At 51.3% G+C, this 24,335-nt stretch overlaps 2 protein-coding genes across 3 annotated transcripts; both read left to right on the top strand.

The window, feature by feature from the left end:
* Positions 1 to 668: 668 nt before the first annotated feature.
* LOC135322504 (uncharacterized) lies at positions 669 to 3,717 on the top strand. Its single transcript, XM_064491294.1, has 2 exons — positions 669 to 1,965; positions 3,641 to 3,717. The coding sequence occupies exons 1-2, from the start codon at positions 669 to 671 to the stop codon at positions 3,715 to 3,717; spliced, it is 1,374 nt and encodes a 457-aa protein (XP_064347364.1).
* A 512-nt stretch (positions 3,718 to 4,229) lies between these two features.
* SEPTIN3 (neuronal-specific septin-3) lies at positions 4,230 to 23,229 on the top strand. 2 transcript variants are annotated; one of them, XM_010983493.3, is made up of 11 exons: positions 4,230 to 4,485; positions 8,854 to 9,045; positions 11,582 to 11,710; positions 12,157 to 12,238; positions 13,883 to 14,020; positions 15,332 to 15,449; positions 16,347 to 16,442; positions 18,031 to 18,127; positions 19,361 to 19,412; positions 19,668 to 19,761; positions 21,920 to 23,229. In XM_010983493.3, exons 1-11 carry the CDS (start codon positions 4,476 to 4,478, stop codon positions 21,983 to 21,985), a joined length of 1,074 nt encoding a protein of 357 aa, XP_010981795.1. In that variant the 5' UTR covers positions 4,230 to 4,475; the 3' UTR covers positions 21,986 to 23,229. The 2 variants fall into 2 exon arrangements, with proteins under 2 accessions (XP_010981795.1, XP_031319212.1); XM_031463352.2 differs by having other exon boundaries at positions 4,231 to 4,485; positions 18,028 to 18,127.
* Positions 23,230 to 24,335: the final 1,106 nt, after the last annotated feature.

The following is a 24,335-nucleotide window of genomic DNA, read 5'->3' as shown; positions in this document are numbered from 1 at the left end:
CCTTGTCTAGGGCTCTCTTCACTTCTAACTTCGGTGCTGATTTTGGCTCCAACAACAGGCCAGCCCAGGGCTTTTTCTTGGTTCCCTGCAGGAGGCCCAGGTGCAGACCCCTTCTGAAGCCAAACTGGTCGTCTCCCGGCCTCCTACCTGGATGCCTGAACTCCTATTTTGGCTGCTGTGGGTGGGAACCTCTGACCCCTTCTGGAAGAGGCAGACAGGCTTCCAATAACCACTGCCCTCCACTGGGGTCCCTGAACATGTATAGATGACCCCCATGGAGCTGTCCATGGAGAGAGGGGCCACACTCAGGCCCAGGCAAAGGGAGAGGTAAACCCCACCCCCGAGTTTCCTCTTGCTGGGGGCAGCCTGCTCATTGGATGCCACCCAATTTGGGAACATTCTCCTGCATTCACCTGGTGTCTAGGTAGGGGTGTGTGTGAGAAGGCCCACGCGTGTGAGGTGTGTAGCACAGAGCAGGCAGGAGCCGTAGGAGGGCTGTAGGAAGGGACGTGTCCTCCACTGAGGACGTGGCAGTCCCCCAAACCAGGCCCCTTCAGAGGCGGGGCTAACTGCTAGTCAGGAGGGGAAGGCTGCCACCTCCAGGACCCAGCACCTCACCCTTGCTTGGCCCCTTTTCTCTGTTGATCAGGGGAAAACAGAAGACCTGGATGGACAACGACTTTGAGATGCAGCCTCATGGAGCCCCAGGCCCCGGAACCTCCTCCTCCCACAGCCACCTCCTGGGGCGCCCTGCCCGCCCCTCAAAGCTCCCTGGAGGGGTATCGCCTCTCATCCCTGTTCTCAGGAAGACCATCCATTTGGATGCCTTTCCCCAAAGCCACATCCCACAGGCTTCCAGCCGACCGGTTCTTGGAGTCAGGGCCCGGAGTGTGCCCCCACAGGAGACAGGCAAGAGCCCTGTGCCCAGAAAGCTCAGCTCCATCTCCTTAACACTCCACCAGCACAGCCAGGCATGGCCCCTGGGCCCCCTACCTTCTTGCTGGAAAGAACTGTCCACCCCAGGCAGGGAGGCTGGCACCCATGGAGGAGGGAGGCTGCCTGCTCCAGGCTTACCATCTGTGACCCTAGCGCCAGGGGGCAGGGTCCACTCTGAAGGCCCAGGTAACCCAGGTCTGGCCAAACCTAGCAGGATGCCCATAGTGGAGAAGCCCCTGGTGGGTTCATACCTGACCCTACCTTTCCAATCCCGGTTAGCTCATAATCCACCAGGTCCTGCAGGGCCAGGCTCAGTGGGTCAGAGGCAACCTGTCCCAATGTCTGCCCATGTGCCCACCAGAGCTTCTCCAGGAAGAGGCAAGCCCCGATCCAGGGGTATTCCGAGACCCCGGCTGCATCTCCAAAGGGCTACCCCTATTGTGGGGCCTGCAATGGCCATAGATTTGACTACTCTGGGCACAATGAGGCCAGGCACAGTCAGACATTCAGCCACAATGGCCACCAATAGACCTGGCTTGGCTGTCAACTTGGCTACACCAAATACATCCGAACTGGACACAGGCACCGAGCTCCCTGATCTGGATACCAAACTGGGCACGGCCATGGACTTGGCTACAGCAGGCACAGCCAAGCCAGATTCAACTGCAGAGTGCACAGCCATGGAATGGGTAGCACCAGACCCAGTCAAGCTGGGCACAGCGAGGCCGGACACAGCCATGGCACTGGCTAGAGAAAATGCAGTCAAGCTGGACATAACTACGGATTCTCTTGCTTTGGACACAAGCAGGCTGGGCACAGCCATGGGTTCAGTTGTGCCAGTCACCCCAGACCCAGCCCCTGGGGAGACTACACTGGACAGTGTCATTAACATGACTACATCAGACATTGCCAACTACCCATCAGGGCCAAACAGAAGCGCAGACCCAGCTCTGGACCGTGCTGCAGCTGATGCTGCCACAGATGGGGGCACAGAGCCCACCACTCTGGACCTGGCCAGAGAAACCAAAGGTAAGTGCAAAGAGCTGGGCTGGGGATACACCGCACTGCTGAGGAGGGCAGGGGTGTGTGGGCCTGGAGTTGGATTATGCTTGAGTAGATCCAGAAAGGGAAGGGGGACTTTAGGTCAGAGTTGAATGAGCTGGGGGAAAAGGGAGCAGGGTTGAGGGGCAGAACACAGAGGATGCACAGAGCTGGGTCCCAATGTACTAGTCAGAGATCAGGTTGAGGGAAGCCATCAGAAGGAAAGTTTAGGGAGGTCACTTGTGGGAGAGCAATTATGCTGAGTCAGTCCATTAGCATCTTCCATGATTCCAAGAGCTGAAATAATCGGGTGATCTATAGGTGAACCCAGCTTTAAAAGCAAACCACCTATATGAAAATACAGACAAGCACTTCGATAAGTGGTGGTTTATCTACCAGTCAACACTGCCTGGGTCCTCTAGATGTGAAGAGTGATCTCACCTGAGACCTTCTAAATCATTCACATTCAGCCTTTCAGGAAGATACTTGTTGCTTAAAAGGTACCTCACCTGGAATTCTTTCTTGGTCCCCTACCCCCAGCCCTTAAGTCCTGGAAGGTGAGTTGGAGACTTGTATGTATGGAAGTTATCCTACATGGAACTATGAATAGGTCAACACGAGAGCTAGAAGTTCATTTGGTCTTAGAGGGGCTGTGACGTGCCTAAAGTCACACAGCTGGTTGGTGACAGGAAACTAATGGGAACCCAGATCATGGAATTTTCCTTTGGGCAGTCTCATTCCCAAGATTTCAAAGGCTCAGAGATTCCAGGCCTGGCAGATGCTTGGAAAGCATCCAGTCCAGTGGCTTAATTGGGGTTCGGGGTTGTAAGACTCCTTCTCACTGCACTCTGCACACTCAGTCTGGAGGAGCTCACCCAGGCTCTGGTCTTCGCTCCTCACTCTGGAACCTCAGCTCTCTTTGCATCGTCAGCCCAGCCCTCTCTCCTGAAATGCAGATGTGGGCAGCCAGTGGCCTGCTGCACCCCTCTACCACACAGCTCCCGGGCATGTCCAGAGGCAGCCCTTTTCTTCCTGACTCCTGCCCTTCCTGATCTCACTTCCTCAGCTGCAGTCACTGCCATACTAGAAACCTGGCTATCTTCCTCTTCCTCATCTGCCTCTCTCCTTCACCCCATTCAGTCTGATTCCAACTCTGTTGACCAACCTCCTCAAAACTTGGCTGCCTGTCCCCTCTTCTCCATTACTCTGACCTGGGAGGCCCCCCTCTTGTCCCCACAGCTGCCACAGAGACTCACGTAGTCCACCGCAGCACTTTCTGTTTAACAGCTGTTGGTGACTCACCGTTATCTTCCTTTAAAGTCAGATCCTTAGCCTGGCTTCCAAAGCTTTGGGCTTTTCCAGCCTCTTAGCTCTATATCCCTGTCTGGAATTTTCCCTGCTTTGTTGCACCCAGGAGCTTGTCCCCAGCAAGTATGCAGCTCTTACCTCTGGGTCTCCTCAGCTCCACTGCCTCCTCACCATAGAATGCCTTTCCTTCCTCCCTCCCACCTCCATTTGCCTTTCCATCTTGGCCCTCATCCTCTCCAAGAAATCCTCCAAAATCCCTCATCCCCAGGGTGCCCACCTCCCCGCACCCACAGTATCCTGTGCATACCCCATCCCCGGCATCAGGACAGTCCAGATTTCTGTCTTACCCCACCAGACTCAGAGCTCTTTGAGAACAGGGACGATGACCCTCATTCTTGTCCCCGCAAGGCCTGTCAATATGCTATCTATTAATGTTTTTCTGATGGGTAAACTGAGGCTCAGGAAAGTTCCTGACCAGCTCAAGGTCATAGGGCTCATCATTCCAGAGCCAGGCCTGGAACCCAGGCTCTTGAATCAGGGTTCTGCAGGCACCCGCATCTGGGCAGAACCGCACCGAACCAGCCCAACATACCAACCAACGCATGACACGCGCGCGAACCGCCTCCCGCTGCTGCCACCGGTCCCCTGCGCCCCCTGCCCTGCCCAAACCCGCCCCAGCCTAGAGGGTAAAAGGCCGAGAGCAGGATCGAGGCGGAGGGACCGGGGCTGGGATGCGGGCACCTTCCCCGACCCGGCATCTCGAGCCTGCAGGCACAGCGCCCCCGCGCGCCTCCCCAACGGCCCGCAGCCCGCGCCGGGTGCCCGCTCCCGCGTGCGGGCGGGCGGGGAGCGGATGCGGGCGCGGGCGCTGTGGGAGGGGGAGGGGCCCGCGGTGGGTCACGTGGTGCGGGTGGCAGCGGCGGCGGCGGCGGCGGCATCGGTGCGTGCGGGCAGGGGCAGCGCTGCGCGGAGCAAGCCGAGTCGAGGTCCGGGGCGGGCACGGCGGCGCGGGGCGCAGGGGCGCAGGGGCGGCGCGGCCGGGCCGCGGGCCGGGCGGGTGGGCGGAGAGCGCGGAGGGGCGAGGCCCGGCTGCAGGGGCTGCTCGGCCCAGGAGGAGCCCGCGCCCCGCGTAGCCTTGCAGCCCCGCGTCCTGAGCATCTTCCCGGAGGAAAAGAGACAAAGGAGGATTCATGTCCAAAGGTAAGGCGACCAGCCCGACCACCCGCGCCCACTGGGAGGAGGCTGCGGCCCCCTAAAACCCGGCTGGAGATGCTACCAGGGGGAGGGTTGATGAGCCGAGGAGCCCACGCGCGGTGACATATGCACGCACACACGGTGGCACACACCCCAAGATATACATGCCGGGAGAAATGCACGTACGGAAACGCGGGGAGATTGAGACCCACGAACACACAGTAGGCACCCAGATGCGCACAGAAAGCCCCACGCTGAAGCACACCAAGACATGCATACACATGCACACCACGCACAGGTATCAGGGCCACCTACAGCCAGATGAGACCTGTGCGCTGACATATAGACCCCTTCCCCCACACACAGGCGCACACTGAGACAGGCACCAGCTGGTGGTCTCCAAGGGAACTTGTTGGCCTCCAGAGAACTGGGATGGAGGAAGCGGGTATCCTAGGCCCTTTGCTCCTCTGAATGGGAAAGTACTAAGATATCTTTTGTGATTCTTTTTCTGACAAGGAGGGGGTGGCTGGAGCTGGGGTGGACTGGGAATTGCCTCTGTGGGTGGGGGTGGGGTCTTGAAGGCTGCTGAGGACTGGGGGCTGGGGTAGATCTCCAGCTCCAGCTCCGGAAGGAGGAGCTTCCCCACCCCCTGGACCCCTACTAAGCCAAGGAGGCAGGTGCTAGTCTGGAAAGATCCCTTCTCCCTTCTGCCACCTTCCCAACAGAGGGGTGGGGTCCCTGGGCCAGACAAAGACAAAGCCATTCATTTGCCTGTAAAAGAAAGCACCAGGGTCCTTCCTTGGCAAGAGGATGGGGGTGGTGTTTCTGTGGGGGCTCAGCCAGAGCTGAGTCAGGTGGACAGTGCCTCTCCCTGGAGCACTGATGGGGCAGGTGGCTCCTGGCAGGAGGTGCTGCAGACAGATCCCTTCCTCTCCAGGGGCCCTGGAAGAGCTGGGAGCTTAGGAGGGGCCCCAAGAACCATCTAGGCAGGATGGCATATTTAAGTTACATCCTGCTATGACCCCATCCTGAGTTCTTCCCCACTCTTGGGGAACTCCCCTCCAGTCCCTGTTGCAGGGGAAGGAGAAGGTCTTATAACAGTCTACTCCCTTGACTGTGGCCTACACAAGAGCCATTTGCCAGATGGAGGTCAGCTGCTCTGCCAAGGGAACAGCATCTGAGGGAGGAGAAAGGTGTTGGTTCTGAAGTAACAGCGCCTCCAAGTGAGGCTTGCATTCATTCATTCATCATTCATTCATTCATTCATTCATTCATTCATTCATTCATTGCTGAGTATCTCGTTATACTAGGTGCATTGGGGCACAGAAATCAGTAAGACATGGCCCCTGCCCTGAAGCAGGGTGGCAACTGGCCTATGTTCAGTGCCAGGTAATTTGTGTCCATGCTTTTTTTTTTTTTTTTTTTTTGTATAAGCTTCATAGCATCCTGGAAAGGTACATATGATCCCTGTTTTCCTGAGGACAACACTGAGGCTTACAGGGGTCACCCAGCCAGGAGTCAAAGATGGCCCAGCTGCTGGGACCAGGGGAGCTGTAGGGGCGGAGGATGGAGCTACAGAATTCAACTCCAGAACAGCATTCGTTCTGTGCCCTGAGGGTCTTTGTGTGCTGGTTAGGCACCCTTGCCAGACTGGGCCCTTAGGGGCAAGGACCTTGTCTGGGGTCCAAAAGTATCCTTGGCATTTAGTCTAGGATTTGGCTGGAGTGGGCTCCCATTTGACAGCATATGGAATGGCCTGGCTGGGATGGAGTGAGTGAATGAATGAACAAATGAATGTGCAGAGTACAAAGGTACTCAGGGGGCCGAGGCAGCTGAGAGGAGAAGCATCCACATCAGGCTGGGATGCAGAGGCTTCCCTGGGGAGTGGCACTTGGGCTGAGTGGTGAAAGAAGAGGAGGAGTTAGCCGGGGACTGGAGGGGCAAAGGGCCTTCTGGCAAAGGCTGTGACACGGTGACCCCCCACAGGTTTGCAGTACTTGTGGCTAACGGGTGGTTGTTAGCATGTGACTGGCATGTAATTGCCATGTGGTTGGGAGGGGCGCCCTGCCAGCGGGAGCCCTCTGTAGTGTGCACATGGGCGCTAATAGTGCTTGTTGGTAGAAAGAAAGTGAGATCTGCTTCTGTGCGAGACCTGCAGCAGGCCTGTCGGAGACCCTGGAAGATGCCTGGGAATCGGGTAGGCCGGCCCCTTTTCTCAACCTTGGTCTGTCTTTTGGGAATGATCTTTGAGGTTGCTGCAGTTGACAGTCCAGGGCTGAGCAGGCCCCGATGAGGACACACATTTTATAAAACTATAAAAACTCCTATGAATAAATACAAGACTCAATTTCTAGGTCTGTAAAATGAAGTAAGACACCCCCCACCCTCCACACACACATACATACACACAGATGGATCTGTCTCACAACACAGGTTGTGAAGACCAAATGGGCTAGCTGCAGAGGCATGAGGGAAATCAATAGGGCCAGCCGTGTGAGCAGCTGGGCAGGGAAAATGGGGCATTGGCCCCGAATGCAGGTGTGCTGAGTGGGGCCCAGGAGCCACGTGCAGAGTGTGGAGGAGCAGGCCAGACTGCTGAGAATCAGCTGCTGCAGGGCTGAGCCAATCTTGCTGCCTTCTGGAGCTGCCTGGCTGGCAACAGCTTCCTGGGAAGCAGGAGGGAGCCACGCCAGGCCCTGGGGAAGTCCCGAGACTTTGTCAGATTCGGCTGTGACTGGGAGTGACAAGGAAAGAACAGTTTCCAATTGGGGGAGAGAGTCTTGCCAGGAGCAATGGAAGGACCAGGTGGTGGGGGTAGGAGAACAGACTCCTGGCTGGGTTTGGGGGTGGGGGAGGGAGGTGCTCCTGTCCCCTCTCCCTCCTTCCCATCTGCTGCTCCATCAGTCCTCCCTGTAAGCCTGAGACTCTGCAGGGCGGTAACCATGAACCATAGTGTTCTAGAATGGCAAAGCTGGAAGGGGGTGTCCAGAGAGCATGGAGTCCAGTAACTATGCTGTGTAATTAGCATCGGGGCACCTCCCTTTAACAAGTGCTTTCACATGCACCGCTTCATTTCCCCTCCTGACAAACTGTGAACTTGAAAGGGGCAGGAACAAGAGGGTCCGGAACAGTGAGGTGCTGTGCCAGTGCTTCTGGGCACCATCTCATGTGCAGCGCTTACCCCAACCTTCATCACGATCCTAACCAGTTTGCAGAGGAGGAAGGCGCATAGTGGGAGGGGGTTCGCCCAAGTCCACAAAGCTGGCAAGTAGCAGAGCCAGGCTCTTTCCACACATGCCCATTTTATGGGTAGGGAAATGGAGTTGCTGTATCTTGAAACCCACCCTGGTAGGCAGGGGTCTGATCAGGAAATGCACAGATTTCTTTTGTATGTGCATATACTTGTGATCTGCCAGGCCCTGAGGGATGTTTGCCTTTCTCCACTGGAGAAGGGCTGTGACCTCAACCTCCCCTTTCTGCTGCCACCCACCATCCCAAGAACATGCTGTATCATCTGTACCAGTGACTGCCCCTTCTTGGGTCTCATCCTCTCCCCACTGGTCAAAAGGGGAGACTTATCCCACATCAGATTCCAAACTAAGGCTTGCAGGGTGTCTGGGGCTCCTCAGGGCACAGACACCCCTACTTTGCAGCAGTGCTCATGGAACAGAGGGGACACTGAGGCTGGGAGACAGGGGTGATGCTCACTTGCAGAGACAGGCAACCCCATGTGCTTCTAAAAGATAAAGCAACTGAGTCAGTGACAGTTAATAGAATGTTAGGTCTAGTATCATAAAAGGTCTTTGCCCTTTATTTGGGGAGGCAGAGGCTTAGGTCAGAATAACCCTTCAATCTCCTAGATCAGTGGTTCTCAACTAGGATGGTGTTGCCCCCAGGAGACATTTGGCATTGTCTGGAGATATTTTTGGTTGTTAAACTGGGGGCTGCTACTGGTATCTAGTAGAGACAAAGGAGGTCACTAAACATTCCACAGTGAGCAGAACAGCTCTCCCCTGACCCTGGCCACTGCACAATAATTATCTGTCCTAAAATGTCAATAGTGCCAAAATGGAGAAGCCCCTGGGTTCAAGACACAGGTGTGGTGCTTTGGAGCAGCGAGGTACATTTGAAAGTGCCCCAGGTTTCTGGGCACTGGTCCATATTTTGTATCTGACTTGCTCTGTGTTCTTAGGCAAGTTCTTTCCCCTCCAGGCCTCAGTCTCATCATGTGTGGAATGAGGGACCCGTCCTGGATGACATCTAAGGTCCCTTTCAGGTGCAATTCTGTATGATTCTATATCCAGGGAGTAATACTGTGGCTTCCATGTGACGTCTGCTTTCCTCCAGTCCACCCCTCCCACCTTGGCTTTGCAGGGCTCCCAGAGACCAGGACGGACGCAGCCATGTCAGAGCTGGTGCCTGAGCCCAGGCCTAAGCCGGCAGTGCCCATGAAGCCCGTCAGCATCAACTCCAACCTGCTGGGCTACATTGGCATCGACACCATCATCGAGCAGATGCGTAAGAAGACCATGAAGACTGGTTTCGACTTCAACATCATGGTCGTCGGTATGGAGGTCGTGGGGTCCCTGGAGGGCCTGGTGGTGGGCAGCACTGAGGATCCCGTCTCTTCCTCCAGGATGACCTCAGCCCTGGCTTCTCTAGAATGAGCTCTTTCAAGGAGGGAAGATTTCACTGTGCTGGTCTCAAAGGCCTGACCCCTTTCTCCCCTTGAGGCTGGCTGACCCAAGGGCAGGGGCTGTGGGTAGATGGTCAGCCTGGCCTTGTCACCACCTGGCTGTACACAGGCAGCCTTATAGCCATGCTCAAGATTGAGCACCTTCAGGTGTGTGGCCTGGGGGCATCATCCTTGTCCTTCCCCATCTTCAAGGGCTGGGGAGAGGATCGGATGAAGAGTGGTCTTCTTTCTGATCTTTTGTAGTGCTTTAAAGCCTAGAGAGAATTTCCAGGACATTGGTCACTAAGTAGTGTCACTGGGTCACAGAATGTGAGAGCAGAGAGGGACCTTTGCCTGATCTCAGTGAGACATTCTCTCGGTTGCTGAAGCAGGGATCTGGGGGCATCACCCTTCTTCCCTCCTCCTTTATCCCCAATCCACTCAATCAACAAGTCCTGTCCATTTTACCTCATAAATGTCTCTCAAGTCCATCCATTTCTCTCCATCTCCACTGCTACCAACCGAGGCTGAGCTGAGTGTCTCACCTGGATTGCTGCGGCCACCTGACTCAGTGCTGCTCAAAGATAAGGAACCGGGCCTGAGTATAAATCATCTGGAAAGTCTTGCTCTAAAAAACATCGTCTAAACTAAACAGCGTGCTTGATGACATAAGTTGATGTACTTTCTGGTGCAAATTTCTTATCTTCTCAAGAACCAGTAGTACATGGTTCATGGACCCTGGCACCTGGGCCATGGGCCACACTCTAAGTGGCACTGACCGTCCTGGGTCTCTGTCTCCTTTCTCCTTCAATACATTGTCCTCTGGTGACCAAATAATTTTTCCAATCTACAGAACTCATGAAGTCACCCATCCTACTTACAAATCTTTCAATAAGTTTAAGGGTTTAAATTCCTAGCCTTGCCAGGTACCAGCTCTCCACTCATCTCCTGCCACTTCCCATGTAGCATTCTACTCCTCATTTATAAGGAACAGTTCTCCTGGACTTGTCATACCCTTTCCTACCTCTGAGCCTTTGCATATGCTGCTCCCTCTCTCTAGAACTCCCCTTCCAGCTCCTCATGGGTCATTTGAAGTCATTCTTAGGTTTTAGCTTCGTTGTTGCTTCTCCCTGAAGTCCTCCTTGATCCCAGAGAGTCTGGATTAGATTCCCTTTGGTGCACTGTTGTAATACCCTGCGGTCATCTCTCCTGTAGTGATTATTACAACATATAGTCATTATCTGCTTGTGTTTCGGTCTCCCTCACACCAGATGGCTCCTTGAGGGTAAGGATGATGTTCTCCACTTGAACACAGTCCTCCACTCTGCTTCCAGATCTAGCACAGCACTTGACATTCAAGAATAATTACGAACTTAATGGCCTTGAAAAACATTTAGACCAAGAATGGCAAGTACAAGACAGGTGGGCCGCCTCCCCCCAGTAGCGCTCATGGCACACGTTGCTGGTCGGTCATGGCACATATTCAGTACTGAGCCCTGATACAGCCTTTTAAACGTTAGACAAGTGGCTACTGCCAGTTGATCAGCTGGAATGAGAAATGTACCTTATTTGTCATCCCTGGTCTCATCCAATTCTCTCCCTCCCCACCATCCTACCAGTAGACAGAAACTAAGGCCCAGAGGGACGAATATGGCTAGTCAAGGCATTCAGGGAAAAAGCACAGCCGAGTCTAGAACCTTAGACTCTAGCCCCTCGCCTGGCCCTTTTCCTAATGTACCACAGGAAGGCTCTAGACCAGCTCTTCTCAGACTTTACTGTCCATATGCTTCGTCTGAAGTCCTGTTAAAATGCACATTCTGATTCACAGGGCCGGGGTGGGGCCTGGGAGCCCACGTTTCCTACCAGCATCCAGGTGATGCTGACGCCACTCAGTAGCTGCAAGGCTTGCTGGTGTGATTCTTGTGCACATTGAAGTCTGAGAAGCACTGCTTAGACCAGTGGTTTTCAAATGTCTTTTGGTTGTGGAACTCTTCCTTGGAATGAAATCTTCTGCAGAACTGCAGTGTCAGGATGCAAAGTAATTTTGTCTTTACTTTTAGTATTATTAAAGACTAAAAGCTTAAGTCAAGCCCCCCCACCCCCCCCCAAAAAACAAAAAACCCAGCACCAAAAATAAAACAGAAAACCACTGTACAAGACAAAAGCAGAGGCTGTCCCTTCCCCAATGGTCCAGGGGCTCCAGAAAGAGAATGTGGAATCCACCTGACGTTTCCCTGGGTCCTTCACCAGTAAATAGGAAACCGTTCCCACCCTTCTGCTCTCCCTGCTTGCCCCTCCCCTCCCCGGTGAGGGATCAGACAAGGGCTTGGATCACAGCTGTAAAATTCTTTAAGTGGAGAGATATTAAGCTCGAGAGGTAGGCATGGAGCTTCCCTGCCTTCTCATCCTTCTCCTGTTTTGCTGCAGGTCAGAGTGGTCTGGGCAAGTCGACGCTGGTCAACACCCTGTTCAAATCCCAAGTGAGCCGCAAGGCCTCCAGCTGGAACCGGGAGGAGAAGATTCCCAAGACAGTGGAGATCAAAGCTATCGGGCACGGTGAGGACCAGGCAGGGCCCCTGTGGGCGTTGTTCAGAGGGACCTCTGCCAGAAAAGGGAAAGGATGGGGCTTACTGGGGACTAAGAAAAATGAAAGGCAACCTCAAGGCAGACTAGAATTAAGCCCTAAACCCTGTGGAGCCAACTCCTTGGACTGTAAGTCCAGAAAAAGGGGCAAGGGAATTAGAAAGGAATGAAGTGCGGTTTGAGCTGGATGGATGGGTGGATTTAGACAGGCAGAAGGAGTAAGGGGGGCATTCCCGGTGCAGGGAACAACATGAACAGAGGTGGTGAGGTGAGGAAGACCCTGAACTCGACTTTCCCAATAATTGGTCCTGCAGAAGGAAGGAGCCTGGGTCTCCCTTGCTGGCAGGTAGCAGGGCACCTGGCATCAGCTAGAGGAGTGACCCCCCTGGTGCCTTTGCCTTTTCTGCTCCCCACTCCAGTGATAGAGGAAGGCGGGGTCAAAATGAAGCTGACTGTCATCGACACTCCGGGCTTTGGAGACCAGATCAACAATGAAAACTGGTATGTCTGTGGGTGAGATTTCCACTCCTGATGTCTCCACGAGGCAGATACTGAGTGCACTGCAGATTCTCGCTGAGAACCATCTGCGCCCTCCATGCTGAGGGGTTAACTGGGGAGACTTGTTGAAGGGTGGGAGGGCATTTGTAAGGAGCAAGGGAAGAGGCCCGGATGGGGCCCAGGCGTGGGGATGGAGGGAAACAGCGTGGAGGGAGTGTCAGCCGAGGGACTGCAAGGAGATGGGAGTGGATCTATCACAGTAGGCAGGAGAGACAGAGTGCAGGGAACTAGGGTGCAGATCCAGGCTGACCTGAGGGCTGTGGCAGAGAGCTTGGCCTGTGGGCCAGATGTTGTAACCCTGGGTGGAAAACAGGAGAGAGGGGAGTTTCCTTGAGGAGAGAGCCTCTGAGAATTCACAGAGCAAAGCTGCAGTCAATGTCCAGCCACAAAGAGGTGCAATACGCAGCCCAGACGTAGATGGGAGTGTAGACTGTGGGAAAAAAAGCACAATGTAAGATCTGTGAGTTGGCTTTTATTCACTGTCTTACTGAGGACTGTAGCCTTGGAGACAAGCCTCTCGGGTACCTCTGAGGAACCACTGTGAAGTTCTGCAGGGGAGAGGCCAGTATCTGTGTGAGTTTGGCTTGGGGGTACATGCAGTCAGGCATCCATCGCAGTAAGAGGCTCCTGCTAGTCATGAGGAACAGATATCTCAGTTAATGACTTTAGTGCTTTTCTAAATAGGGGAAGATGTAAGAATTTGGGTCCATAAAATTTTTTCCCCTAAAATATAACTATTTAAGGGCCCATTTTCTGTGTTTTCCCAAAGCGTAGACAGTTTTATCCTACTCTTTGTCCTGAATTCCTTTCAGGGTGGATCATAGGTCAGTGACTGCAGAGGCTAATGACTTAATCCTCGTAGAAGAGGATGGCAAGCGATATTCCCCGCTTTACAGAAGGTTCCAGGCAGGAGTTTGCTCCTAGACAGGGATGGAGACAGTTGTGCCTCTGTTAGGGAGGTGGGGTCTGCCACAGACAGACAGGGCCACCAAACAACACAATTGGGAATTGGCTGTGTTGATCTTAGAAAAGTGGCTGGTTGCCTTCTCTGGTTGTGTGCATGCTCCTTGACAGAGAAAGGTTATTGTTACAATAATAGTAATGGTAACAATGAATCGTTGCCATGATTGAGTGCTTTCTATGTGTCGTTGTTACATTAAGTACTATATCTGTTCTTTCTAAAATCTTATATGAATCCCTCCAGGTACCTATTGTTACTCTTTTGTTTTGTTTTGTTTCATTTTGTTTTAGTTTTTCCATTTATGAGAAAACTGCCTCAGAGAGGGGCAGAGACTTTCCCAGGGCTTCCCAGCTAATAAGTAGTGGGTGTGGGGAAAGTGAGTGTTGCTTTTGGAGTAAGGTGTTCCTATGAGCTGTCAGAGGGCTAGGTTCCCGGGAAGTTCTGCCCTTGCTAACAGGGAAAACCATCCATGCGGGGCTGAGGGAGAATAGTCGGCTGGTGACCTAGACCTACCAGGAGAGGCAGGAATGAGACGAATGTGGGGGACTGCTACCTGACTATGCCTAAGATGAGCTCCCACATCCTGTCCTTCTGGGACATCCATCTGCATTCTTCCCACCCTCCAGCTGGGAGCCCATTGAGAAATACATCAATGAACAGTACGAGAAGTTCCTGAAGGAGGAGGTGAACATCGCCAGGAAGAAACGCATCCCTGACACTCGTGTCCACTGCTGCCTCTACTTCATCTCCCCAACAGGACACTCGTATGTACCAGTGCCCCCCCCCCCCATTGCTGGGCCTGGCTCTGGTTTGCATCTCCTCTACCCAGTCTATAGTGGATAACCAATACCTAGACTCAGCTGGGGAGGGCCAGACGGGCCCCCATGTAGTCATGGCCCTGTGATTCCCTAGATTTCTTGTCAGGAGAGTGAAGCTGACCAGCATCAGCCCCTATGCTGCCCATTGGTGTTCTGGCACCATAGCACGACTGTATGGGCAGAGAGAGGCTGGAATATGTAAGCAGAGGGCTCCTCATTTATTCAATAGATAACTATTTTGCACAAGCCTGGAGTAGGGGGCAGCAAGAAGGGTGAAATGGGGAGAGACGGGTCTGCTGGATTGGGGCTGGTGTTTTGGGTGGGTGTGGGACCCAGCTGTAGGCATTTGGAGGGTGGCAAGCCCAGCATGCGGAGCCAGGTGTCTAGAGATGAAGGCTGGCATCCAGCGGGGTGTGGTGAGAACTCTGGCTGTGAGTGTCAGGCAGGGCTGCATGGTAGGGAGTGCTGGCAGGGAACAGAGTGACCCAGGAGGGCAGGCTGGCAGCCTTCCTGCTGTGGAGGTCTCATAACTTATTACTAAGCCTGGCGCTTCAGCTGGAGTTCAGTTCTTGAGAGAATGGCACAAGCAAGGCAGGCCCCAAATTTTGGAAGAACCAGGTACTCAGCAAGCTTTTGATGGTGGAGTTTAGGAACTCAACAAAAAGGTTAACTTTATGTATCCCTAGAACCTGGACCCAAGGTCAGAGCAAGCCAGCAGACAGTCTGACTTAGTGAATCCACTGGACTGTGAATGAGAGCCGGACAGGGGCCCAGAGTCCAGAGGAAGCTGGGCCCTCAGACGGGGGAGGGGCCAAGCCCCAGCTGGACCCCTGCAGGACTAACTGGGGGCTGGGAGGAGGCCTATCAAAAAGTGCTGTCCCGAAGGCAGAGTAAGACACACACATAACTGTGAGACAAGGCCATATGAGTAAGGATGACAGTCCACGGCTGTTCCCAGAAGGAAATCCCAGGTCAGAAAAGATGTGGTGAAGGAATGGTTTGAGTGGGGCTTAAAGAAAGCCAGGATCTGCATGGGAACCAAGAAAGAGAGAGGGAGGTGTTTGACCCTGTGTGGGTGGAGACTGTTCTGCAGATTTAGAGGGTGGGTGTGTGTCAGAGAAGAAAGGGAGCAGCCTCTTGGCCCCGGCCAGTTACCAGCCAGTCCTCCTGTCCCAAGGGTACCCCTGGAGTGGTGGCAGTGGCTGAGTTGGGGGGAGGGCAGGGTGGCTCTGACACCCCACCTTCTCTGGGCCCCAGCTTGCGACCTCTTGATCTGGAGTTCATGAAACACCTCAGCAAAGTTGTGAACATCATCCCTGTCATTGCTAAGGCTGACACCATGACCCTGGAAGAGAAGTCTGAATTCAAGCAAAGGGTGAGAAGGCCCCCTCCTCCTTTTCCTGTCCCCATCCTTGCCATCCCCTCCTCTGGTGCAAGCCCTCTCCTATTGTTCATTATATCTACCCCATCCCCCACCGCCACTTCCCACCCAGCTCCTACTCTGCTGTTAGAGAGGCTGGACTAGCTGTGTCTGGGGACCAATGGTGAAGAGAAGTTAGTGCAGCACCAGGCTTCTTCCCACCCTCCAAACCTACCTGTGAAGACCACTGAATACATGAATCACCATGAACATAAGAACCACTCCTCACTGTTAGGTTGCTTGAAGGACTAGAATAACTAATCCTTATTGGTATCTTCCATAAGCTCTGTCCTGTGCTGGACACACAGCAGGTGGGTCTGGGGAGATGCAGAAATGTAAGACAGTTGTTGCCTTTAAGAAACTTAGAATCAAGTAGATTACTGAAGATACTGGATGGCTTCCTGGAAGTGAGACTTAAGCTGATCTTTGAAAGAGGACAAACAGAGAGTCTTGGGGTGGGGTGGGGGTGCACCTGTCTTCCTTGCAAACAGGAATATAACAATTACAGCATGAGCACTGTCAATGTGGAATCTGCTCTGCACATAGCAGTTCTACATACTATTTGTCTAAATCCAAATCTTACACACCCTAAGGTAAACAAACTAGACCCCCAGACTCTTCCTCATCTCAGGCTGGGGTGGGCTTTGGTAATTGTATGACTAGGACTCTGTTTATTCAGGATTCTCCTGCTGCCCAAGGCCTCAGAGTTCAGAGATTACTGTGGATTATCAAAGACTGCATTCATCCCTCTGACTTCAGCACACACACTCGCACATGCAAGTGCACACACACATAGCCCTCTCTTCCATTATCCTGACACTTGGCTTCCTTGCTTCTCCTCCCTGCCTCTAGGTTCGAAAGGAGCTTGAAGTAAATGGCATTGAATTCTACCCCCAGAAGGAATTTGATGAGGATTTGGAGGACAAGACTGAGAATGACAAAATCCGGGTAGGTGCCTGGGACTCTGTTCATCACATGAGTGCCCATCTTGGTCTCCCTGGAATCCATATCATGTACCACTTCTATCTTTCCACCTGCTTTTCCCTTTCCATGCTCCCTGCTTCACCTTGCCTGACTCAGACCAGAAGTGACATGGGAGAGAATGAGACCTCGGGGCCTTGGCCAGGACTATGAACCTTGCACTCAGAAAGCCAGTGCTCCCGTCCATGCCCAGACCACACAAAAGCCTCTTGTTCCTCCCCAGGGGCAGGTAGCACCAGGGTGTGGGGTGATGGAAGGGCACATGCAGGAAAAGCTTCATGCTGGGTTCCAAGGTATCTATGCTTTATCAGTGCTCTGTCTTAGTTTCCCCTTCTGCAAAATTCAGAGCTCAGACTAGATGAGTGGCTTTTTTTTCTCCCTAGAAGAACCCTTTAAAAAATTAAATGTCAGATAGAACTCCAATATATAAAATGTAAAAGTAGAGCTGTTTTGGTTAAGTAACATGGGCACAGAGCCCTACCTTCTCAGCAGTCCCTGGGAAATCTCCTGGGAATCTTAAGGCTTCATGGGACCTGGCTTAGAAACCATCGGCCTATTTGATTTCTAAGATCCCTCTCAATTCTAAGCGTCTACTCTTCTGTGATTTTGCATCAGAATCCTGAGTTCTAGTCTGAGCTTTTCTACTAACCACTGGAACCTGGGACAAATCACTCACCGGCTTTGGTCTTGAGTCTCCCTTCCCATCAGGCGTGGTAACCTACTAGAAGCCCCTTGCCTGATGTAACTGAGGCAGGTAGTTGGTCAGTTGATTGAGAAAGTCAATTAAAGTGAAGAAGTCATTGAAAAAATGAAGCATACAAATCTTCAATCTTTTCAAATAAGTTAAAATATAAAACACATCACATTCAATAAACTCTTTTCATAGAGAGACAAGCCTTCTTCTTTGAAGATAAGTCCACTCTTAATGCAAAAGCAACTCTATCAAGTCTTTCTGAAACATTCAACTTAATAGTCAGAAAAACAGCTCTCCCCACTCATATGTCCTCAGCTTATGTAACAGTTAATTTATCCAACTGCAATAACAGATACACAACAGGCACATAGATTTGGGACAGACACCTGGTGGAGCAGAGGGGCCTACACACATCAGAAAGCGGCCTTCGAGCTCCGGCAGTGGGGTCAGCAGGTATGGGCCTCTGCCAGGGCGGGAGATAGCGTGAAGCTTCGGTTACTTTGGCTTTCAGATGGGTGGGTGTCACTTAAGAGGTCTATCCTAGCTAGCTCAGAGTTGTTCCGAATCAAACCACACCTGTTAAAGCACTATGTGCATTAAGTATGAAGCATTCTCCAGGTGAAGGAAAGCTGACTTACTGAGGTTAACCAGTGAGGCAGGGGTGCCGTCAGGGTTGGGCCCAGGACTTTGGACTCCCAGTCCAGTGCTCCTCTTAGGAGACAAGAGCCTTGTCCTTGCCATCAGTGGGATCACTGTGAGTGTCACAGATGTGCAGTTCAAGTCCAGAGGCCCAGGACCGTATGCCCTTGGAGGCCCAGATGATGGGAGGATAACATGCACGTGTGTCTGGTTTGTCAGCAGGAGAGCATGCCTTTCGCTGTGGTGGGAAGTGACAAGGAGTACCAAGTGAATGGCAAGCGGGTCCTCGGCAGAAAAACCCCCTGGGGGATCATTGAAGGTAATGCAATGCATCTTCTTGAAGAACTGGCTGCTGGTCAATTATGCTTATTTATTAAGCATCTGTGGGTCAAGGCACAGTCCTCGCATGTAAGATATAAAGTGAATGCCAGCCAGACCCTGCTGAAAGGGGCTTACAGTCTAATTGAGAAGATGAGACTCACAGGCAGGAAGCAATAAAAGACAGATTTAGCACCTGCCCGGGAGGCGCTAGCTCGAGGGTCAAAGGGGTTCAGAACATGGAGAGATTAAGAGGGACTGGACAACCAGAGAAAGGGTTTCACATGAAAGGGGACACGATCTGACAAACTGCTGAAGTGTTGTTCAGATTTTGCCATTTTCATCTTATTGGGGATGGATGTGACCTTGAGAAGGTCATAATGATTCTGAAAGTTCTCAAAGAATTGCTTTAGTGAGCACATTTAACATGCTAATGCTCTGAGGGGAGCCAGGGAGGTGTGACTGTTCCCAGAACACCAGTGCTGAGGCACTTGAGTCTCAGACAGCTTAAGTGTCCTGCCCAAGATCACATGACATGTTAGTGGTGAAACTTGGATTTTTAGACCCAGATATTCTGATTCCCAAACCAAGATAATCCCTTTGTATTGTGCTGTCTCTCATTTTTCTATGACCCTTTGATGGGATTAAAAAAATAAATAAATAATGCTTCTTATTATCTGCCTTGAATGGAATTATTTATGAGAATATGTGTCCCACCCATTAGACTGTGAGACCGGGGGCTTAATCTTCCTCTGCTCCTGCAGTCCTTGGCAAGTGATTTGCAAATAGTAGGCACTCAATTGATGTTGAATTAGATTTATCATGTAGCATAAGACTTTTTTAAGATGGCTCGATGATCTTCTATTTGTGTTCCTGTCTTCCAGTCAGGTTATAAACTTCTTAAAGACAGGAATGGTGTCTTAGAACTTGGGCAAGTTTCTTAGACTCTCTGTGTACTAGTTTCCTTTCTTTAAAGTGGGAAATATAATTAATAGTCCCTCTTAGCTATTAGTCCTCAGAGTGCAGAACAGTATTGTGCCATCATAGCTGCTCAATAAATACTTGTTCAGTGAATGGCATCCAGCGTACTGGAGGTCAGGGTGAGCACACCTCTGCAGGGGTGGCAGTAACTGTCCCATGGCTCTCTCCTGAACACCTCCGTGACCTGAACAGAAGTTCACTTCCTGGTGTTGCTGCGTTAGTAAAATGACCTCCTGTTTTGCTTTGTTCACAGTGGAAAACCTCAACCACTGTGAGTTTGCCCTGCTTCGAGACTTTGTCATCAGGTAAGATGCACCCCTCCCATCAGACGGCAGGTTTAATTATTTGAGGTCTGGAGGCCATCTGTTCAGCTCCCCTTCCTCAGTCTCCAGGTCTCTCTGACAGAGCTTTCTGTTCCAGTCCCAGCTCCCATCTTGAAGCAAATGGGTCTGAAGAGGTATCATTGGGTCCAAGTGATGTATTGGCCCCAGACATGGGTCCCTTCTTCCTCCTCCCGCCCTTAATCACATCTCTCTCTCTTCTCACCCTGTGTCCTTCAGGACCCACCTCCAGGACCTCAAGGAAGTGACACACAACATCCACTATGAGACCTACAGGGCCAAGCGCCTCAATGACAATGGCGGCCTCCCTCCGGTGAGCGTGGACACAGAGGAAAGCCACGACAGTAACCCATGACGACTTTTTCTCTGTATCATCACACATACCCACTTCTCCACACACACACATCCCAAACCACCACCAACCACCTTCTTCCTTTCTGCTCTGTCCCTCAGGCCTGTCTGGTATTTGTGGAGCATCTTGTCTACAGTGTGTATGTGTGTGTGTGCGCGTGCGTGCGCACGTGTATACGCACGTGTGTGTATGTGTGTATGTGTGAGAGAGTGCTTGCGTGTGCGTGCGCAGGGGTGAGGTATTTTCACTTCCCTCCCTGGAAAGTCCCTTGTAAGTTTGGTTCCTCCATGGCTGTCCATTATCTGTCTCCTTTCCTTGTGTCCCAGAGCAAAGCCATGTGCCTCACTCAAGAGGTCTGGGGGAGGTTTCATTTACAAATGATGGGAGCAGGTGAGCCACTGGTAACTCTTCTTGTCTCTGAACCCACCTGCAAACAGGGCCTGAAGAGATTCTCCAAGGACAGTCTGTGGAGCTAGATCTGGGAGGGGGCAGGAGTTGAGGACCTAACCCTCCCTGTAAGCCTGGGGTGGCCTGGGGTAAGGGTAGGACTTTCTGGGAAAAGGAAGGCCAGGGAAGAGGAGAGAAGTAGGCCAGAGCTGGGCTCCTGTGGAAAGAATTAGTGCCGAGAAGTGGGGAAGAGAGCTCCACCCTTCCGTCTGTGTCACATTCACTGTCCAAGAGCCACCACCCGTCCCTGTCGCAGACTGCTTTCTGGACTCTCTTCACCTTACTCCTCTCTGCTCCCCGTGTCTCTCTTCCCCTCACCTTCCCTTCCTTCCTTCTGTCATCCTGCTCCTCTCTGACTTCTTTCACTTCCTTTTAGACTACTCCACTTTAGCTTCATTTTCTTATATTTAGGGTTTATGCCCAGTCTACTTCCAAAAATGACCTTAGGTCACATAAAATCACAGCTGAAATCACGGGATGGTACAAACTGAGATTACAGGAGAAATCAGATCTATAGAGAGGCTTGGGGAAGAAAGTTTCTGCAGTCGAGCACTGAAATTGGCCCTGAGCTTGTGGGCCACCCAGCAGAGGAGGACACAGTGAGTTATGTGGTTCCCAGCATCTGGTTAAAGACGCACATGTGCTGGTCAAGTGAGACAACCTTTTTTAAGGCATTAAGTTCTAGAAGAACTGAATCTAAAGAAGTATTAAGAACAATACACAGTATTTGTCTTTCTTGGTAGTTGGCTTCAGAGACAGTGTTAAGCCACACTTCCCTTCTCTCCAGCAGGATTCTTCCTCCTTAAAGCTGGCTTCTCTGTTTCTCACTTCTTGTATATACTTGACCTCTCTTTACCTCTATCCTCTCTCTTGTATTGCAGCTAATGGCATTTTTGTCTGTCTGTCTGTTCTCCTCTGCTTTTCCCAATCCCCCTTCCTAGTGATACCCACAATCATACATGTAGCCTTTTCTTGCCTTTCCCTTCAGCCCTGTATTTATTAATGCATATATCTCCCCTGTTGTTTTACAAACAAGTTACTCTTTCTCCTTTAGTCTGTAAGGTGGCTGAAATTTGGGGCTGGGAAAACAATTTAGCCTTAGGCAAGGGAATAACAAATGATACAGTTTACAATAACCTCTTACAGCCTCCTGTTCCATCTCCTGGTCCAGCCCTAGGTGTTGTACTGCTCCTCTACAAATCCCAGCATTTATAGTCCCTTATCACTCAGGTGCTAGGAAAACACATAGACTTAAGACCAAGATTCAGTGGACCAGGAGAAAGAGGTGGGTGATCAGATTGCCAGCGGCCCGAAACTTATGGTCACAATCTTTCTTGAAAGCTCCTTACCAATCCAACCCACATCTTCCCTCATTCACAAAGTTATTCCAGGGTAGGCACCTGTCAGGATAAAACAGAGGCAGGGCTAGAGCCCAGAGGTTGTAACATTTCAGCAAAAGCCTGATCCCTGGCTTTTACGGAGACATGGGACTAGACACCTTGGCCTAGCAGGGAAGGTCTAGGAGTGGGGTGGTGGGCATTGGAGAGGCTGAGTAGGAGAGTGATGCTTGGTGCCCCGAAACCATGATCTCATCCTCCCTGGAGAAGCTGTTTTATATGTCTGCTGCCAGCTGCTGGTCTCCACACCCTCAACCGTTCTCAACCCCCTGCAGGGAGAAGGCCTCCTGGGCACTGTCCTTCCACCTGTGCCAGCCACCCCCTGCCCCACTGCTGAATGAAGGCCATTTCAAGCACCGCTTCTCCCTCCATTCCTCTCAGCTGTTATTGCTGCAGGGCCACGCCCTTTTAGTGTGGCGCATGTCCAGCCCACCACCACAGCCCCTCTCAGCCCCCAGCAGGTGGGAGGGGCCAGCTGCCTCTTTAGGACAGTGGCTTCCTCCATTTATCCAAACCGCCCCTCTCCTCCCAGTGGAATGGAGTTCTCGCCAGCACTGCCCTCCTCCATCGTCTGTGTCAGCCGGTCCTAGCCCATCTGTAGGGTGAAAAGAACTCACCAAGAGCTTCTTCTGCCCTTGCAAATCCATACCAGCTACTTGTAACCATCTCCAAGGAAAATGACATTGCTCCCTGTCCATTCATCTGCATGATCTTCTCTTGGCTTCCTTCAAGGGTCAAGAAAGCAACTTTTCTGCTTTTCAGATTTGTTGACGTCAGCTGTGTGAGCCCCGATGTGGGACAAGGGTGTCCCCTTCATTGCTTTAAGCTTATTTATAAGGATGGGTCACTACAGATGTGGAGGAGCAAGGGCTAGGATCACTTTTTAAAAAATCACCACTTGTGACTGGCCCAGAGTGCAGTCACACACCCTCCCTACCCTGTAACGGAGCCACTTAGGAAGAGTGGCTTTCCTGAAGAGTCATGTCTGGAGTTGACTTCCTTATCCTCAAACTTTAAATAAGAACTAAACACACATACAAAACTCCAGAAACTCACAAAATGTAAACTCTAGGAAGAAGAAAAGCACCCTTCTGTCCACTTAGCAATAAAAAGGATCTCTTCCCACCTACCCTGACTATCCTATTCCCCAACCCAACCCCATTAATGTGAGTAATGAATTAGCCTGGCCACAGTTGGTCACTGTAGGCTAGTGGAAAATCCCCAATGGAGGGCAAAGCCCCCTATCAGATGCATGAATGTTTGCGAATGTCGGCTGCCACTGCCCCACATGCTGTCTTTATGGAATACTCCCTACCCACTGCCCCACCATTTCCACCTAGACACAACTTGTTCAAAGGCTGGTGACTTGTGGGCCATTCCTCTACAACCAAGTCCTGATGGAGCAAGAGGCCCAAGCCTAGGGGATGCAAGAACGACCCATTAAATGTTACCAGTCCCAGCCAACCTTTTGGTGACATGATTAAATTTCCCAATTGAAACTAAGCCAACAGACACTCAAACTGGTTGTGTAAATGTTGCTAGACTTTATGTGTTGTACAACTAAACATTGCTGTTTGAACAATAACTGTCTGGCCTGTGTCTTATTTGTGCTCCTCATTCCTTGACTAAATCAGCTATTACATTATTTCACCCATGTGTGGAGGCTGAGGCAGGGACCATCTTCGTAAGAAGTGGACACAGGAATTAGAGATGGAAAACATTTTGTGAGGTCAGCTCATCTTCAGTTGGCATGAAGTTGGACCCCAGTCATGATTCCCTGGAGTTTTGAATCCAAAGTGGATGATGGAGCTGTCATACTTGACCTTAAGGGAAGCTGTGCTCTGCATAGTCTGTCTCCTCCAACAGAAACAAATTTTTTTCATTCAGTTAATTTCCTAGCCTTTCCCCTTGTTTTTCCAGGAGGTATAAAAACCAAATCTATGAAAGGAGTGGACCCATCTTGCCTAGAGACCTGCCTGCTTTGCAGTGAAGACATTTTAAGAGTTTAGAATTTAAATTTAAAGCACTAGAGTATCTCTTGCCTTTTCCAGACTTAAACCAATCCTTCCTCTCTTTGAGGTTCACAGTCTTCTATAGCAGCAAATACCACAACTCTCACCTGTATATTATTTCGCTGAATTTGAATGTAACAACTGTACACAAATGTGCTTGGGGTCTTAACATTCTATAGGGTGAGCACAAGGTACAGATGTATGGTTGGGGGATCAAGACTGGAGGAAGACAAGTCAGTAGGCTCTTGGAATCATTCAAGTAAGGGCTGGAATTAGAGCAGCAACGCCATGATGGAGAGAAATGAGATTTGAGTGACTGAGCAGTTTAGCAAACAAAATATCATGGCTGAAAGAAACCTAAGAGTTCTTCTAATCCTTCCTTCAAACAGACATGGAAACAAGTCTAGAAAGCTAATCATCTTGCTCAAGACTGCACACTTAGTTACCAGTGCAGGACAGGGCTTAGGTGTCAATGCTTGTTCTACTGCTTCACATCATTCTGATGACAGTCTTATACTTTAAAGATACATATATTTCTGAAATTAGGATACATCTTAAAACTAATGACATGTCCCATTGATTTGGCAACTTTCTCCCCTTAGAAGCACATTTGAAAATGGTGCATTTTATAACTGACAACATCTTAAATTTGATGAAATACGGTAGGTAGTCCAGAAGA

Source organism: Camelus dromedarius, chromosome 11 (genome assembly GCF_036321535.1).
Source record: "Camelus dromedarius isolate mCamDro1 chromosome 11, mCamDro1.pat, whole genome shotgun sequence".
In the NCBI taxonomy this organism is placed as follows: domain Eukaryota; kingdom Metazoa; phylum Chordata; class Mammalia; order Artiodactyla; family Camelidae; genus Camelus; species Camelus dromedarius.
Note: the sequence above shows the minus strand (reverse complement) of the source record. Positions and strands in the feature narration are given on the sequence as shown.

Coding starts and splice junctions, on each gene's coding strand:
- LOC135322504 (XM_064491294.1), top strand. CDS start 669: ATGGACAACGACTTTGAGATGCAGCCTCATGGAGCCCCAGGCCCCGGA. Junction 1,966..3,640: donor CCTGGCCAGAGAAACCAAAG/GTAAGTGCAAAG, acceptor TTACCCCACCAG/ACTCAGAGCTCTTTGAGAAC.
- SEPTIN3 (XM_031463352.2), top strand. Junction 12,239..13,882: donor CAGATCAACAATGAAAACTG/GTATGTCTGTGG, acceptor CCCACCCTCCAG/CTGGGAGCCCATTGAGAAAT. Junction 16,443..18,027: donor CTGAGAATGACAAAATCCGG/GTAGGTGCCTGG, acceptor CTGGTTTGTCAG/CAGGAGAGCATGCCTTTCGC.